The sequence below is a fragment of the Lethenteron reissneri genome, chromosome 26 (genome assembly GCF_015708825.2).
Source record: "Lethenteron reissneri isolate LAM-NWPU_2019-01 chromosome 26, ASM1570882v1, whole genome shotgun sequence".
Lineage (NCBI taxonomy): Eukaryota > Metazoa > Chordata > Hyperoartia > Petromyzontiformes > Petromyzontidae > Lethenteron > Lethenteron reissneri.
The window spans coordinates 15,314,402-15,329,993 of record NC_083804.1 but is presented as its reverse complement, the minus strand read 5'-3'; the positions used below and the strand labels follow the sequence as shown (position 1 = coordinate 15,329,993).

The 15,592-nt window shown below is 51.3% G+C and overlaps 1 protein-coding gene across 7 annotated transcripts in view; it reads left to right on the top strand.

Annotated features, from left to right (window-relative positions):
• Positions 1 to 1,370: 1,370 nt before the first annotated feature.
• LOC133347983 (trinucleotide repeat-containing gene 6B protein-like) overlaps positions 1,371 to 15,592 on the top strand; it is a 51,419-nt gene continuing 37,197 nt past the window's right edge. For 5 of the 7 annotated variants that reach the window (XM_061560752.1, XM_061560751.1, XM_061560753.1 and 2 more), the window contains exons 1-3: positions 1,371 to 1,645; positions 14,681 to 14,789; positions 15,285 to 15,309. In XM_061560752.1, the coding sequence (XP_061416736.1) occupies positions 14,721 to 14,789; positions 15,285 to 15,309 (94 nt within the window). In that variant the 5' untranslated portion in view covers positions 1,371 to 1,645; positions 14,681 to 14,720. Of the gene's footprint in view, positions 1,714 to 12,937; positions 13,805 to 14,680; positions 14,790 to 15,284; positions 15,310 to 15,592 lie in introns of those variants that run through there. The other 2 variants (XM_061560750.1, XM_061560749.1) reach the window with 2 other exon arrangements.

Sequence of the window (15,592 nt, the reverse complement as noted above, 5' to 3'; positions counted from 1 at the left end):
TCCCTCCGCAGGAATGTGTTTATTTTTCTATCTACGTGACATTACCGAAAGACCCAAAGAGTATAAGTGACATTAACTTTCAACCAGGGTAATTTGGCTGAAGCAACCATTATTTGCACGTCCATTTAACCAGATGAGATCTCGCAAAATTAGAGACATTGTTTAGAAAAATGTGAGGTTGGGCAGACGATTAATGGATGAGAAGGGGAACAGAGTGGCAGCCAAAGGGAATGGGCAGAAGGTCAAGCACCGTGGCGATGGAACGATGAAGGCGTGTGTGCGGGTCGGAGATGGCTTGTGGCATCACCGGGCCATGGAAGATGGTGATGGGCATACGGAGGCATTCTAAGCAAGCGGATAGACGTGGTGGTTAAAGATCATAGTTGCTGTTCAAAGCTGGAGAAAGACATGCCCATAGCAACAGCCACCTCTGACCCCCTGGTTGGGTTGAAATTGTTGAGCGGGAGTATGTTGTGGTGCCTGATTGACAGCTGCGTCGTGAGCGGCTGCCAATAGATTTCTCCCGAATGCAAAGACGTCATCACAACTACTCGACATGCTCTCGCCTACTCGATTGCTGTTTGCACTGATTGGCTCAGCCAGGGGGTTTACCCACAGGTTATTTAGTTGGGGATGCTGCTGCTGCTGCCCATGCGTTGGTAGTGGAGTGCAAGCACAAATAACAACAAAAGCTCAACACACGCTGTGGCCATTCGAGGACAATGTAATATAGCTGACGCTTTGGGCAATGGCCATTCTTCGTAGCACAAAGGGCTGTTTGCCCGAAACGTGCAATATATAATACTGTCTAGTGGACGTTTGGGACAATGGCCTTTCATAGCATATGAAGGGCCGTTCATCCATGTGTTATGAATGCCCTTGCTGGAAACGTCGCCTATTTTATACAATACTGTACAGTACGTTTAAACACTACAGTATGACCACTATAGTACGGTACAGTACTTTTCAGTACAGTACAGCAAGAGGGCCCTACATGGTAGTGCACAGTAGCGTACAACCCTTTTGAGGCCACGGTGTTGACGGACGTGTCGAGAACGACGTCACAAGGTGGGCGTCGTTGAGAAGGCGACGCTCGCCCATTGGACGTGGGCGGAAATGGGTGTGGCTAATCGAGAAGTGGGCGTCGCCCTCGATTCGTGGGGGGGGGGGGTGTGGGCGTGGCTCGCAGCGAGGGCAGCGCTCCTATTGGAGCACGGCACTCGTAGGGCGTGGCGAGCAGCAAAACAGCGGGTGGGGGTGCGGAGAGCTTTAAGCTCGCTGATTGGCTGTAGAAAAAAAGTAGGCGTGCCTTATGCTTGTAGGGGTAGGGGGGGAGGTTGGCCAAGTCTCACGACAGTCGCCGTCACGCGGGAGCCGTCGTGCGTGGCCGCGTGGTCGTCTTCGTCTCAGGGCGCCGAGTGTAAGCGGCCCGGCTCCCAAGTCAAGGCAACCAGACGTGCGAGCGAGCGAGCGAGCGTGCGACTGGCCACTGCGAGTCCCTCCCCTCCCGGGGACGAGGCGCGGCAAAGACGAGGGGACTAGGCGGCCCCTTGGAGTTTCGCCCGGAGTCAGCGGCGGCGCCCCCTGCCTGTGGCGTCTCCCTGCCGCGTTCGGCTGCGCGGAGGCGGCGTCGGCAGCAGAGCAGGTGGGGGACGGGAGTTGAGGCTCTCGGTACCGTGGCGGGTGTTGCAAGAGACCCCGGCTCGGCTTGAGGTAGGGGGGAGGCCGTGAGTGAGCTCGTCGTGTTTGTGTCGTCGAAACGCGACCCCGACTCCAACCCCCGCACCTCTCGCACTCACCCCGCTCCCAGGTCCACTTCTACAACTCGATGGGTCGCTCCCCTCTCACCCGGCCCCTCGTCCCCCGTGCTAATTATAGCAGCTCCCACACCTGTTTCCCTGTTGCGTGCCTTGGATCCACGTTGGGGGGTGGGGAGTGTGGAGGCCTGGGGCGGCGGGCACCCCCTCGGGAGGTGCATTCGGTAAGGGGGGGCCCTGGGTAGGGATACTGGAGAGGGTTGTGAGAGGGGGGGGGGTCTGTGGTTGGAGTTGTACGGTGCGAAAATCGTTCAACATATACACGTGAAGAGGGGGGGGTGTAAGAAGTGTTGGGTAAGGGGGGGCCCTGGGTAGGGATACTGGAGAGGGTTGTGAGAGGGGGGGGGTCTGTGGTTGGAGTTGTACGGTGCGAAAATAGTTCAACATATACACGTGAAGAGGGGGGGGGTGTAAGAAGTGTTGGGTAAGGGGGGGCCCTGAGTAGGGATACTGGAGAGGGTTGTGAGAGGGGGGGGGGTCTGTGGTTGGAGTTGTACGGTGCGAAAATCGTTCAACATATACACGTGAAGAGGGGGGGGGGTGTAAGAAGTGTTGGGTAAGGGGGGGCCCTGGGTAGGGATACTGGAGAGGGTTGTGAGAGGGGGGGGGGGTCTGTGGTTGGAGTTGTACGGTGCGAAAATAGTTCAACATATACACGTGAAGAGGGGGGGGGTGTAAGAAGTGTTGGGTAAGGGGGGGCCCTGGGTAGGGATACTGGAGAGGGTTGTGAGAGGGGGGGGGGGTCTGTGGTTGGAGTTGTACGGTGCGAAAATAGTTCAACATGTACATGTGAAGAGGGGGGGGGGTGTAAGAAGTGTTGAGTAAGGGGGGGCCCTGGGTAGGGATACTGGAGAGGGTTGTGAGAGGGGGGGGGGGGGTCTGTGGTTGGAGTTGTACGGTGCGAAAATAGTTCAACATAATACACGTGAAGAGGGGGGGGTGTAAGAAGTGTTGGGTAAGGGGGGGCCCTGGGTAGGGATACTGGAGAGGGTTGTGAGAGGGGGGGGGGTCTGTGGTTGGAGTTGTACGGTGCGAAAATAGTTCAACATAATACATGTGAAGAGGGGGGGGGTGTAAGAAGTGTTCGGTAAGGGGGGGGGCCCTGGGTAGGGATACTGGAGAGGGTTGTGAGAGGGGGGGGGTGGCTGTGGTTGGAGTTGTACGGTGCGAAAATAGTTCAACATAATACATGTGAAGAGGGGGGGGAGTGGGGGTTTAAGAAGCGTTGGGTGAAGGGGGTACCCTTGGTGTAGGGATCCTGGAGTGGAAGGGTTATCAAAAGGGGCCCCTGTAACCCTAGCGGGGTGGTGAGCCACCGGTGCCAGTCACTGCCTCCTCTGCAAGGGCCCCCCCTCTGCAAGGGCCCCCCCTCTGCAAGGGCCCCCCCTCTGCAAGGGCCCCCCCTCTGCAAGGGCCCCCCCTCTAAGTCAATACAGGGGTCGCGCGGACCGTCCGTGAGTCTGTGGCCCGGTTGCGCTTGCAAGGGAAGTTCCTCTCTCTCCTCTTACCCCTCGTGGTGACGGTGTCTAAGGTGGCCCTCACCCCCCCCCCCCCCCCCCCCCAGTGGCGAACGTGGTCAACTCGTGGCTTTCACGAAAATTTCCAGCATTAAATTGGCAGAACGCTTGAAATGAGGGCCCCACGGTGTTGGTGTGTTGAGGGCTTGAGGTTGGAGGAGGTGACTGGCGGATTAAATGAGGTACAAACCTTTAATTCTCGGTTCGTGAGACAGGCATGAGCTGAAGTGCACAAAGACAAAATATCCCTTCGTATAGCCTGAACAGACTGTTGGGGCAAGTGATGTTAGCGAACACCTATTAAAGCCGGCACACGAGGGGGTGCGGGGTGGCCAGCACCACGCCCGACCGCCTTTGTCTTCCTAGTTTTGTGCGACGTTTACACACCGCACCAGTTACTCGTATGAGGCTGAGTCGACCTAGGGGAGGCCCAGAACCAGTTCAAATATTCGCCACTCTGGTTGGTCGTGAGTGAGAATCGAACTGGGGGTCACCGGGTTTTTAGCGCTGCCCGCTAACCACTGCGCCACCGCCCCCCACAATGGTAATTGCGCACACACGCGCACGCACTTGGCCAAAAACACACAAACACAGCTGGGTAAAGAAAACCACACAGGAGATGTCTTTGTCAGCAGTGCAAGAAGATAAAGGGGCCTTCACTGCTGGTTGAAGGCCTGCGTATGCCGTGCCAGTTACTAAAGTTGTTTGACCATATTTCATTATGCAGGTGAGTGCAAATTGTGTAATGTAGTGTATCTGTATTTTGTTTGTGACATTGTGCTTCGGTTATCTTTTTTGGTTATGGCTGTGTTTTTCATGCCCTGAAATATTGTACTTTGTCTACACTCCAGGTCTTTTTTGCTAAGAGGATCCTTCCTTCGTGTGGGATCTCACCAAGAGGCAAACTTCATGTGTGTATGTTTATACAGTATGTAGTGTGTATGTATATATATGTAGTGTGTATGTGTAGGACAGCGGTAGTGTATGTATGTTGATCTTCTTTCGCACCGTACGTAGCCAACCGTGCTAATTGGTGTGTAGCGGTTAGCCCTCTGCTCTATGAACCCGGGGACCTGAGATTCCCGCTCACGACCAACACCAGTGACGATTATCTGAACCGGTCCTGGGCTTCCTCTAGGTCGACTAAGCCTCAAATGAGTACCTGGTGCAGTGCGTAAAATAATCGCCACAAGGGAGACGAAGGATGCCAGGCGTGGAGCTGGCCACCCACCCCCTCGTGTGCTGAGCCGGCCTTCATAGGTGCTCGCTAACAGCACTTGACCCAACAGTCTGTTTAAGCTATACGGTGGATCTTTGTCTTGCCTTACATTTAGGAGAGCGGTATCTTGGTAGTTAGCGTTCTGTGGCGGCCCAGTGAGTGTACGCCCGGTAAGTGTGTAAATGTGCTAGTTTGGGGGAGACATAACCCCATGTGTACGTTCTTTGCAGACTCATCCTGATGCAGGTACAATGTGCGGTGTGTAACATAAGCACCTGAGAGGCTAAAGCGGCCACGTGTGTTGTTGACATCACCATCCCCACATGTGCCGGCCTTAATAGGTGCTCACTAACAGCACTTGCGCCAACAACCTCTGTAGGCTCCATGGGGGTCTTTGTTTTTGTATGTGAGTGTGTGCTTGAATGAAGAGGTAATTGATTAGTCCACAGCCGTGCGTATGTGTCTGTGCGATTTGAGTGAAGAGGTAATTGATGAGTGGACGGCCGTGACAGGATGAGAGCCCGGTGGGTTGACGTGTCTCCTTCACGAGGGTAGACGTGTACAATGCGGTGTAGGGAACGCGACAGTGCAGCTCGGCTTACATCAGAGAAAGCATTCACACAAATAAAACATTACCTCCTGTGACACACAGGGCTCAGAAATGTGATCAATGACAAAAAAAATAGAGAACAAAAACTGAAAAGCGTGCCAAAGAAGCGTGGAGAGAGGAACGCTTGAAATTGTGTTGAGAGAAAGAAAGAGGAGCCCTTTGGATGAGAAAACACACTCAGGTTGATCATTCAAATTTAAGAAGAGCGAGTTGTGCTTGGGCAGGACGCATCATGGCTAGAAGGGGTGATGGGCGACGGCCAAATATAATGACGGAGTAGTGGCGGCCAAGGAGCGATGAGTTCAGTTCACGGTGCTGTATGGATTGTTGTATCACAGCATCGTGAGAGGTGGTGTTGGCTCAGGGAGGCCTGCATCCAGCAGTGGATTGATCATGGCTGATGTTGATGATGAAAACATGAAACCGAGAATAATCACTCGAAAGTAAAATGACTTGTGACAGAGCAATTGCCACAGGATTTGGCAGGGATGGGTTTCAGTATCAACAGTTTTAACAAAGGTTACATAATATTCACTAATCCCGACATGAAGTAATAATACATTACTTTCATGCCTGTGGCAATCCTCTGCATTCAGTCTTTAATAATGAAGCTTGGTGAGCTGAATAGGGTTCAAAAGAACTCACAAACATTTTGTGAAAGACCCATCGCAGAAAAACCTTCAGTTTGATCTTGCAGGGAGTTCATGGTCCACCCTAATCCACATCTGCACAAACCATGGTAGATGCGGATACCAGATGCACAAATGGAAAATATAAAAACAGTGTGCGACTGTGGTCATGCAGATCGGACCATACCAAACATAACGTTGCAATGCCCAATCCACAAATGTGAAGGAGACATCACGGCAATATATTCTGCTACTCGTGACATGGTTATGTGGCTTGACCACCTGAATATGAAATGGTAGTTGTTGCTCTGCATCTACATCAGTTATACAAAAGAAGACGCCTTTCATAAGGTTTGTTAGACCATACTTCACCATGCTGGTTAGTGAAGGGGGAGGTGCCCAGGGCTGGTTTAGATATCGCTCACTGCTGGTGTTATCCGCTTTGAGAAACGTCCCACAATGACCGGATTTTTCACTTTGCCAACTTGTTTGTGGCACGCGGTCACGGATAAACCCAGCTTAAAGCGTGGATGCAGCGATTGAATAATCCGTCGTGCACGCCAAGGTGAGGGCGAACGCACCCACACGTGGAGAGCCATCGCGAAAGATAAAGAGAAAAATCCCTCCTATAACCTTTAACAGACTGTAGGAGCAAGTGCTGTTAACGAGCACCTATTAAGGCCTTTGTCTCCAAAGTGGCTATGTTTACACATCACACTACGTATTCATTTGAGGCTGAACCATCACGCACACATGCACCTTCCACAGGGCCTTGCACAGCATTGTGGGGAACGGTTTTTACCACCCAGCATGCCGTGCGGCGTAAGTGTTGCCTGCCTCGACCCTGTGTTTTATGGTTCGACATTCTAATCGCAGTTGGGAATGGGGCGGCAGTGTCCTCTCGTTGAAGTCCCCTTTGCCCAGAGTTACCCTGGCTACCTGTGGGTTACCGAGGTTACCCAGACGCTAGGGGAGTGGTCATGCCCTACCCGTGATCCATTTCGCTCTGGGCGAGTGTGGGTGAGGCCCAATTACAGCAGCAACGACAGAGCTAAGAATAACTCGGCAACAGCCGCCTACACATTCACTGCTCCTGGCCTCCCTCTGCAGCAAGAGAGGTCACTCCTCGTGTGCTGCTCCTACTGCCTACAGCAGCTGTCTCTTCACCACTCATATTTCAGACCTCGACCATTGGTTGAACTCTAAAGCTCTCTTCAAGGTGGCCAGGGGATGATATTAAGCAATGGATTGTTAAATATATCTGTGTGGAGCTTTGATTCTCACCCCACGGCAAACGGTCATTAATGGAAGAGTCCAGCATCCCAATTTATGAGGAACCTCCTGAAACCAAATCTTGAGACTGGGTTAGGCTCTCCTTGGTAAATTGGGATATTTATATTTTGTAATAAGTTTTAGTTTCACATCCATTAATTATCTCTGCTCCATCATGACGTTCGTGTATGCCTGATGGAACTAACCTTGGCTGTTGCTCATCTGCCTTGGCAGTCCTGAGCTTGAGGGTAATTCCGCGTTCCTATGACGGCGGCCAGGGTCTCCGTAGAGCAGCTACGAGAGGCAACGGTGTTTATCTTCACATCGGTACATATTTTCAAAACGTAGCGGTTGTTCTTTGCTCCAAGTCTCCCTTGCAAAAAAACGAATTGTCTCAATTGACTCTCACCTCCCTAAAGACATTGGACACTGTTTGTATGATTGAACGATGTTAACGAGGTGACTGAGGGGGGGGGGGATATCGCTGGGGACCGTCCTCACCGCACGCGTTTCCAAGCGCACCACGACGACCGTCTGCAGCTCCGGGCGGCCCCTTCCATTCCCTACCATCCCCCATCAGCTGTTATTACCTGGAGTCGGCGCGGTGGGGGGGGGGCAAGCCAGGTGTGTGCGCACTCAGCAGCTGCTGTGTGCGTTCATCGCGTCTGTGAAGTCGCCTCCTTGCCTGTTGCAGTCGGCCGTTAACGAGAGACTGGAGGAGCGAGCGAGGATGCTTCCTTCTCGGTTGTCCGTGGCTCGTAAGCTATTGTGAAGATGCAACGTGTATGAACGACAGCGCGATTACAGTATATGAAACCAAAACATGAATATTAAACATGAAAAAACACTTCCACGCAGTGTCCGGTAAAGATTGTGAAGGCTTGTTGAAGACCCAATTGGGATGACATTTTTTAATGTGGTCTAGATGCCATATCAGTTTTGTGTGTTCATGTGTGAGGGGCAATCAGCAGGTGAGAGGATTAATTGGCCTTAATTTAACCAGGTGTGATCCCACTGGGATTAATTACCTCTTTTCCAGGGTGATGAGGGAAGCTGTTGCAAGCTTACTAAGTTCGGCACAATTTAAATAACGTAAATTTCCAAATTATCAGCTCATAATGGCCTGCTCATGAAAATGATGATAGCATATAATCATTTAGCATCCATCGACAATATAACAGAGTTCAAAGTAGGATTTGTGAAGTGACTAATTACGATGGAATGCGTCTCGAGACCTTCGCATGAAGTCACTCGCACGCAACCTCTCTTCACCGATCATGATCGTAAAAATAATAATGTATCCTGGAAATTCTAATTGAGTCTCAATACAATTTTCAGGAGAGTCCTGTCACATTGAGGTCTATTGGCAATTGCTTAATCGCTTAAGTATCTGGAGACGGCCCACGTATTATGAATAGACAACGCTCAAAATCCATACAGATAGGTCCACAATACATTTGCAGTACTGCCACCACCTGGTCACCTGGTCACCTGGCAGCAGGGGGAGGTCTCATCACACGGTGATCCCTGTGTGATTCACCAACCCTCATCTCCCAAGGACTGGACCCCAGGCGTGCTCCACCATACCCGACTATCGTCACCTCTTCTCTTCTGTCAGTCATCCCATGGTGGTTGATATTGAGGTTGCTCGAACTTATTCTGCTCCTTTTCTCCGGTCATGGCGATCACTTGGTCTCTTTTAAGTTCTCCGTTAATCCGGCTCTTGTGTGGACAGCGTCTCCTTGCTGCTTGCATGAGGCAGTTGAAGGCCATTGATGATGGCCATCTCTTGGTTTCCATCCTTTGCACCAAAGTCTCCTGCTGTGTTAGCTTTTATTTGTCTTATTTCTTATACACCCACCTTTAATTCGATATAAATCGGTCACGCGTCTGAGGGAAATCTTCACTCAAAAGAACATGGGGCAGTGTTCGCCTCCACTACCAGCAAACTGTTAAATGGAACAACCGGACACCAGGGCACCAGGAACCCCCATCTTGACGGCACTCCCTCCGTCTGCGATTCCGTCGGACCGGCTCCTACCTCACCCCTCCGTGTGCAGGTGGCCACCATCACTGGCGTTGGAGGCCATCCGCTATGATGGGAGCAAGCGGCTCTAGTGGTGCCCAGGGCTGAGAAATGGCCGGGGCGTGGCAGCAGGAATGATCGGGGAGTGGCGGCAGGAATGATCGCGCTGGCCAGCAAACAAGAAATGTCGGTGCATTCCTTGTGAAAAAGAGACTTTGTGGCCCCGGGTGGCGCTTGGTATCCCAACTACTTTCACCATGGCCACAGAGCCAGACCCCTCACCGTTTGGGCTGCTCGTTACACCGGCCTGGTGTTGTGCAGCGACTGGGTTGCTCTGTCCAGCTGCGAGCAGCAGTTGTCGACAGAGCGAGTTCAAATCTCTTCCATCCCTCCTGAGGTTTGTAAAATGAATACAAAGTAACGGCAAAGTCACCATTGGCTGTCCTGTGTGAATCGACTCGCGTCTCCACCGTAGGAATTTCCAGCACTGGCTCTGGGCTATGAACTAGAGATGAGCACCGCCCTATGCTGGTTTGAGCAGGAAATCGCTTGAACTCCGAGACCGCTCCCAGAATTTACAAGCGTGTTGTCCGCTGTGAATCGTGCGTTAGAGGGCCCCATGAAGTCGTTTGCAAGAGTAGGCCTCTTGTGTGTCGCTCTGCAAGTCCAATATGACCGGAAAAATCCCGTAAATTATGATGTTTTCCCTTCCTCATGATGTTTATGCTGTCCCACCTGATGTCCCCTTACTCTGGCGGTCTGAGATCACAACCTCCTGTAGTAAAACATAAATAAACGCCGACGATACCGCTGCTGCACCGGCTCTCATCTCAAGAGCAGGTCCTTGACCTCTGGCAAGATCTAACCACCTCCTACAATATACACCCAAAAGTGTTGAGCGTTGAACAGAGGAGGACTTAAGACACGGCAAGTTTGCCACCAGCGTGGGTAAGACATCAGAGTGCAAGGAGCTCCTGGCTTTGGTGGCGTGGGATGTTAAGGAGGAGGCCGAGAGGGAGAACGCGTCGAAAGGAACAGCTCGGCTGTGAGGTCACCCTCTTGGTCCACCTCTTTTCTCACCGCGCAGTGACTCCCTCCATGTGAGAACCAGGCTGGGGAGTGCGTCGGGGTGGGGGGTGATATTGGGTGCCTCGCTCTCCTTATCTCCGCCCCGCATCGGAATGTGGCAGTGCGCCACGCTTTTCACAACGTGGATATCGCGGTGGGAGCGTGGGCGTTATTGCTCCGCACGTCTCTTCCTGCTACTGCTGCTGTTATGAGGGATATCACGGCTTCGTACGCAGCTCTGGTGAGCGTCGCCAGAAAGCTCTTCACTGACGAACACGGAATGCGGTCCTTCGCTGTTTCTTCCTGTCTCTGCCCATCTCTCCCCATCCCTCGTTGTCTATCTGTGTCTCTCCGACTCTCCCCGTACCTCTGTCCCTCCCTGTCTCTTGCTTTCTCTCTGTCTCTCCCTGATTCTCCCCTGGCATGCCCATCATTCCACAGCTTGTCCTGTCTGCCCGTGGGTTCCTGTCAGTTCCTATCTATTCTGGGTATGTCCCCTATCAGTCCTAAACTTGTTGTTGTCCCCCTTTTGTCTTTCCGAGTTTTGACCGACTTGGCCCATGATCACTAGATCGTTTTGGATTGGTTGGTCATTTCTCATCATTCTTGTTTTATCATGATTTGTGTGAATTAACTTTCACATTGTGGTGTGAAAGGTGCTTGAAAAATAAATTTTATTTATGACCCTGTATTTAGCTGTGCAAGAGTCATTGTGACTAAAACTTTCGCTTCGAAGCAAGACCTGGGCAATATTAGTCCTGTATTGGCACGGATAGTATGACGTTAGGGGCAGGGGTACTGTTCGGGGTAGGGTTATGGATAGAGAGGGCATGGTTATTGTTCAGAGTTATGGTTATTCATAGGGGTAGGATTATTCGAGGAGGTTGCCTGAGTAACATTATTAGGTTTATTGTTGTAGATGAAGATGGTGTTGGTAGTGTTTGGGGTCAGGAGGTAGTTTATTGTAGACCACAGACAGATCCCTGAAGTCTGCAGCGCAGTTCCAACCCTCGCAGCACCGCAAGGCAACAGCGCTGCCACCCACTGGGATTTTTCTTGTGTGTGGCCCCTGGTTGTAGTGGTGAGGTTGGGGTCGGGACAATGTGTGGGGCTGGGTTGTGGTGTTGCGAGCTGCGAATGCATCCCTGTATTTCGAGGCCCCGAGACTCGACGTCTCTCTCCCCGCGCCGCTCAAAGCTTCAAACGCAGAGAGACTCCCTTGCAGCGCTGTCCATCCTTGTGTGCAACACACAGGTGTGTGCGGGGAAGAACATCCGTCGTGGAGATGGAATGATTTCTCATGGGAAAAGCTTTCATAATAAATGTTTTTTTTTATTATGCCAGAATTGTCGCCCGATGATGCTGGATGTAATTACCAGCGAAACGTTTTCAAATTGTAAGTGTTGTGGATTTACTCTCCAACACACCAGTGAGCTGAAGTAGTGACTAATTGATAATTGGTTTTTTACCCTTCTATCTGGCAACAAAACTGACACCTTTTTTTTACAAGGAGTCATGTTTACATAGACCACAATACCTGCAGTCATAATGCAAACAAAAAACATAACTCTGATAATGTTCACTGTCCTTGAAGTTGATTGGTCCACACCCCAGATGATGCCAAAAGGCGCACAACTCAAAGATAATGCATCATCAGATTATGAGAGCTCGGGGTAAGCATTTACACCATTGGAACCTCATTTGCCAGTATAAAATATGATAAAAAAAATTTTGTTTGCATTATGACTGCAGGTATTGTGGTCTATGTAAACATGACTCCTTGTAAAACAGGTGTCAGTTTTGTTGCCAGATAGAAGGGTAAAAAAACAATTATCATATTTTTTACTGGCAAATGAGGTTCTAATGGTAGTAACTAATTGGTACGTTTTGTTTAAGTGACAAATCTTACTCATTGGCTGTCGGGTGGTGGCGGGTTAACGGCACATTTATACTTCCACGATCTAACCGAAAAAAACCTTTATTATATTGGTCGCAAAAGGCCCACGTGTCAAACCGACTCGGCTCAACCGTTGTGAGTTTAAATCCCCAGTTGGCGGCTGATTCGACCCATAATCCCTTTTGAGGTGGAGTCCTTGTGGAAAGTCACCGTAGATTGTTTTACGTCTTACGGGGAGACTGTGCTCTGCCATAGAGCATATTTAATTTCCACAACTGGTTTGTGGGAAATCGCCCGCGTTACGATTTTTTGAGCATTGATGCACTTGAACTTTTGCTTCATAATTTGTTTAACTTGGGGAGTACATTGAGAGTCAACACACCTCTCCTGCACAGCAGATCTAGCAACGTGCATGGCAGGGTCAACAAGTGGTAAGGTCAGCCCGTGGTAGTTTAAAGCCTATCGAAGGTTCAACACGTGGAAGGAGATCGGCACATGGCAGGGTAATGGTTTGCTTAGTTAAAACTCTAATTTGAACGTGTAATGGAAGACTCAAGAGTGGCCGGCCTTTCTGTTGATGTGGCTGTTCAGTTAGGAGCCCTTGTTTGGTTTTTTTGCGGCTGTCGTCACGACCTCGCAGAACTGGTATTTTAGGTCTCGCTTGCTCGGCTCAGGGGGTCGACGGCCCCCCGTGGGAGGGCTGAATGGGGCAGCCGTCGGACCTGCCTGGGATGAGGCGGGCCATGCTGAGATGGCCGGCGTTGTTTTGGCGAAAAACGCAGCAGGAAGGGGGCCCCCGCAGGGGTCTGAGTGTGTGGTTCGACTTCGGCAGGAGGGGGGGTGGGCAGGGAGGGGGAGCGAGGAAGGGGGGAATGGCGATGAGGGAATGGCGAGTCACGAACATAGGTGCCGCATATCCTATCCAGTTGCCTGGCCCTGTATCTAGCTCTAACACTAGCCCTAGTCTTTATACTGATGACAACACTAATCTTAGGCTTAATGCTAACACTGGCTCTAACACTCACCCTAGTTTTTACATTAATCTAAACACTAACCCTCGGCTTAACGCTAAGGACTCTTTATGTTCCTGCTAACTCCAACACGAACCATCGTACTGACCATAGCCTTTACGATAACGTTTGCCCTCCTGCTGACACTAACCCAGGGTAGCTGGGTGAGAGAGAGAGAGAGCGGCACCTCGTTCAAACGAGGAAACGTCTCTTAGCAACTTGCACTTACAACAGGAAACAGAGGGCCGCAACGGCATTAACAACAGCAGCAACAGAGGAGTAGCAGAGGGAGCAGCAGTTATAGAAATCGCAAATCCTGTAGCAGCATCCGAGGTAGTTGGAGTAGAGGCAGCAGTAGCCTGGATAGTAGCGGCAGCATCAGAAGCAGCAGTGAAATCGGCAACAATTACGGTAGCCACAGTCGGAGCAGGGATAGCAGCAGAGGTAGCTGCAGAAGCAGCAGCAGAAAAATCAGTTGCAAGGGTAACATCAGCAGCAGAAGGATGAGCAGCGTGCAGGTTTTGTTGCTGGTGTGCGATGGTCATCAAACATCGGCGTCGAGTGTTTCTGCAAAGGGCGGAGAGGAGTGAGAAGAGACGAGATTTGAATCTCGAGGAGGGTGTCGACACTTCCGGAGAGGTTTACACAAGCACGGCAAGCCGGGTCCAGGGTACTCGGTGTGAAGATCCCGCAGTCCAACGTTACCCAACGACGGAACACTTGCTCGCGTGACACGACGGTGCGTGGCGAGTTTGTGTATAATACGTATAAACAAGGGAGGCGGCGGTGGATAAGTTCGCATGCCTGCGTTACGATCCTGGCTACTACCCAGGGCTACGTTCCTCGCCACACACCCCCACCAGTGTTACATGGGATCAGCATCTTGGCTGGGCTACCCCTCAAGTGAGTAACGAGTGCAAGTGTGTCAATGTCAGCAGTAGGGAGACGAATATTGCCAGGTGTTGCATGGCGGGGTGGTGTTAGTAACACCACCCCGTCATGTGCTGTGTCGGCCTCTGAGTAGGTGCTTGCAAACTATTTGCCATAAGAGTCTACAAGAATAAGTGTGGACATGTCCAGTTTAGCGACCCGAGTTCAATTCCCGCTCACAGCCAGCACTAGTGTCGGTTAACTGTACCAGTCCTAGGCCTATCCTAGGTCGACTCAGTCTCAAATGAGTATCTCGTGCGATATTTATCAGCACTGGGGAGACAAAGACAGCCGGGAGTGGTGTAGGCCACCCACCCCCTCGTGTGCTGTTCCGACCTTCATAGGTGCTCATCACTTGCCAAAAAGTATCTTGAGGCAATACGGGGTATTTTTGTTTTCGTTTTATATACACGCACCCATAAAATCCACTCGGTTGAATTGCAGTGAAATTGTCGTCTACTGTGACACATGGCGGTTGTGTTGATTGTGCTTCACCACACTGCTCCGGGCGGGGTCTTATTATAGCAAACTGTTTTTTTTATGTTGTATTGTTTTTGAAGTTTCTCATCCAGACAGGGTTTGCTACAGGCAGGGCTGACATGTACATGTGCCTCACCCCCCTGCCTCCTGTCCTCCACTCTCCCCCCACCACTCTCCCTTCTGTCCCCCCCCCCCGTCCCCACAGGCGATCCCATGACACGGGGACGGAGCGCGACGAGCAGTTGATGGAAGAAAAGAAGAAAAAGAAACAGGAAGAGCGACACAGGAAGAAGGGCGGCTGCTCGCAAAGGGCGGTAAGTATGCACAAGCACCCAACGCACGCGCAGACACAGACAGACGCACTCTTACACGTATATATGAGCGATTGTTCATATGCTTATTTGCCTGAACATGTATGCATCTGCACACACCTGCCTCCATTTATTTACCTGCAAACACTCGCCAGCATTCTCCTGCACTTATCTATACTCACTCACCAAGCACATGTACTCATCTGCATGTGCACACCTGCACACAATCACCTGCCCATGTATGCAACTACACACACCTCCTCTCCCACGTACTCACCTGTACATACACGTACCTGCACATATCCACCCACCCACAACCCATTCATCTTCACCTGCTCGCCTGCATGCATGCACTCACACCTACACTCAACTCACCTAATCACTTGCACACATGCATTCATTCACTCACCTGCACTCATTCGCTCACTCACCTGCACACGCATGTGAGCTGTCTAACCGCCGATTGTCTCGTGTGTCGCCCCCACTCCCCGTCCCTAGGCCGCAGGTGAGGATGCACTGAGAGGTGAGTCGACACCTGTGTTCACACCTGGTCACAGGTGACCACGTGTGTAGTCTTCCCCCAAACATGCGGTTGTGGTAAAGTGTGGTTGGGCACGAGTCGCGGTTGAGTTGCCGAGTGGAGAACAAATCGTAACATGGCATGGGGGGGGTGTACAGAAACTCCGCGGACAGAAGTCCTGAACGCTGTGCTCCTGAGTTTAGAGGAGTGGCGGGGGGAGATTGGGTTCGCTGCGATCGACGTAGACTTTGAATGATGGACGATTAAAATGTGCTCAACTTGTCAC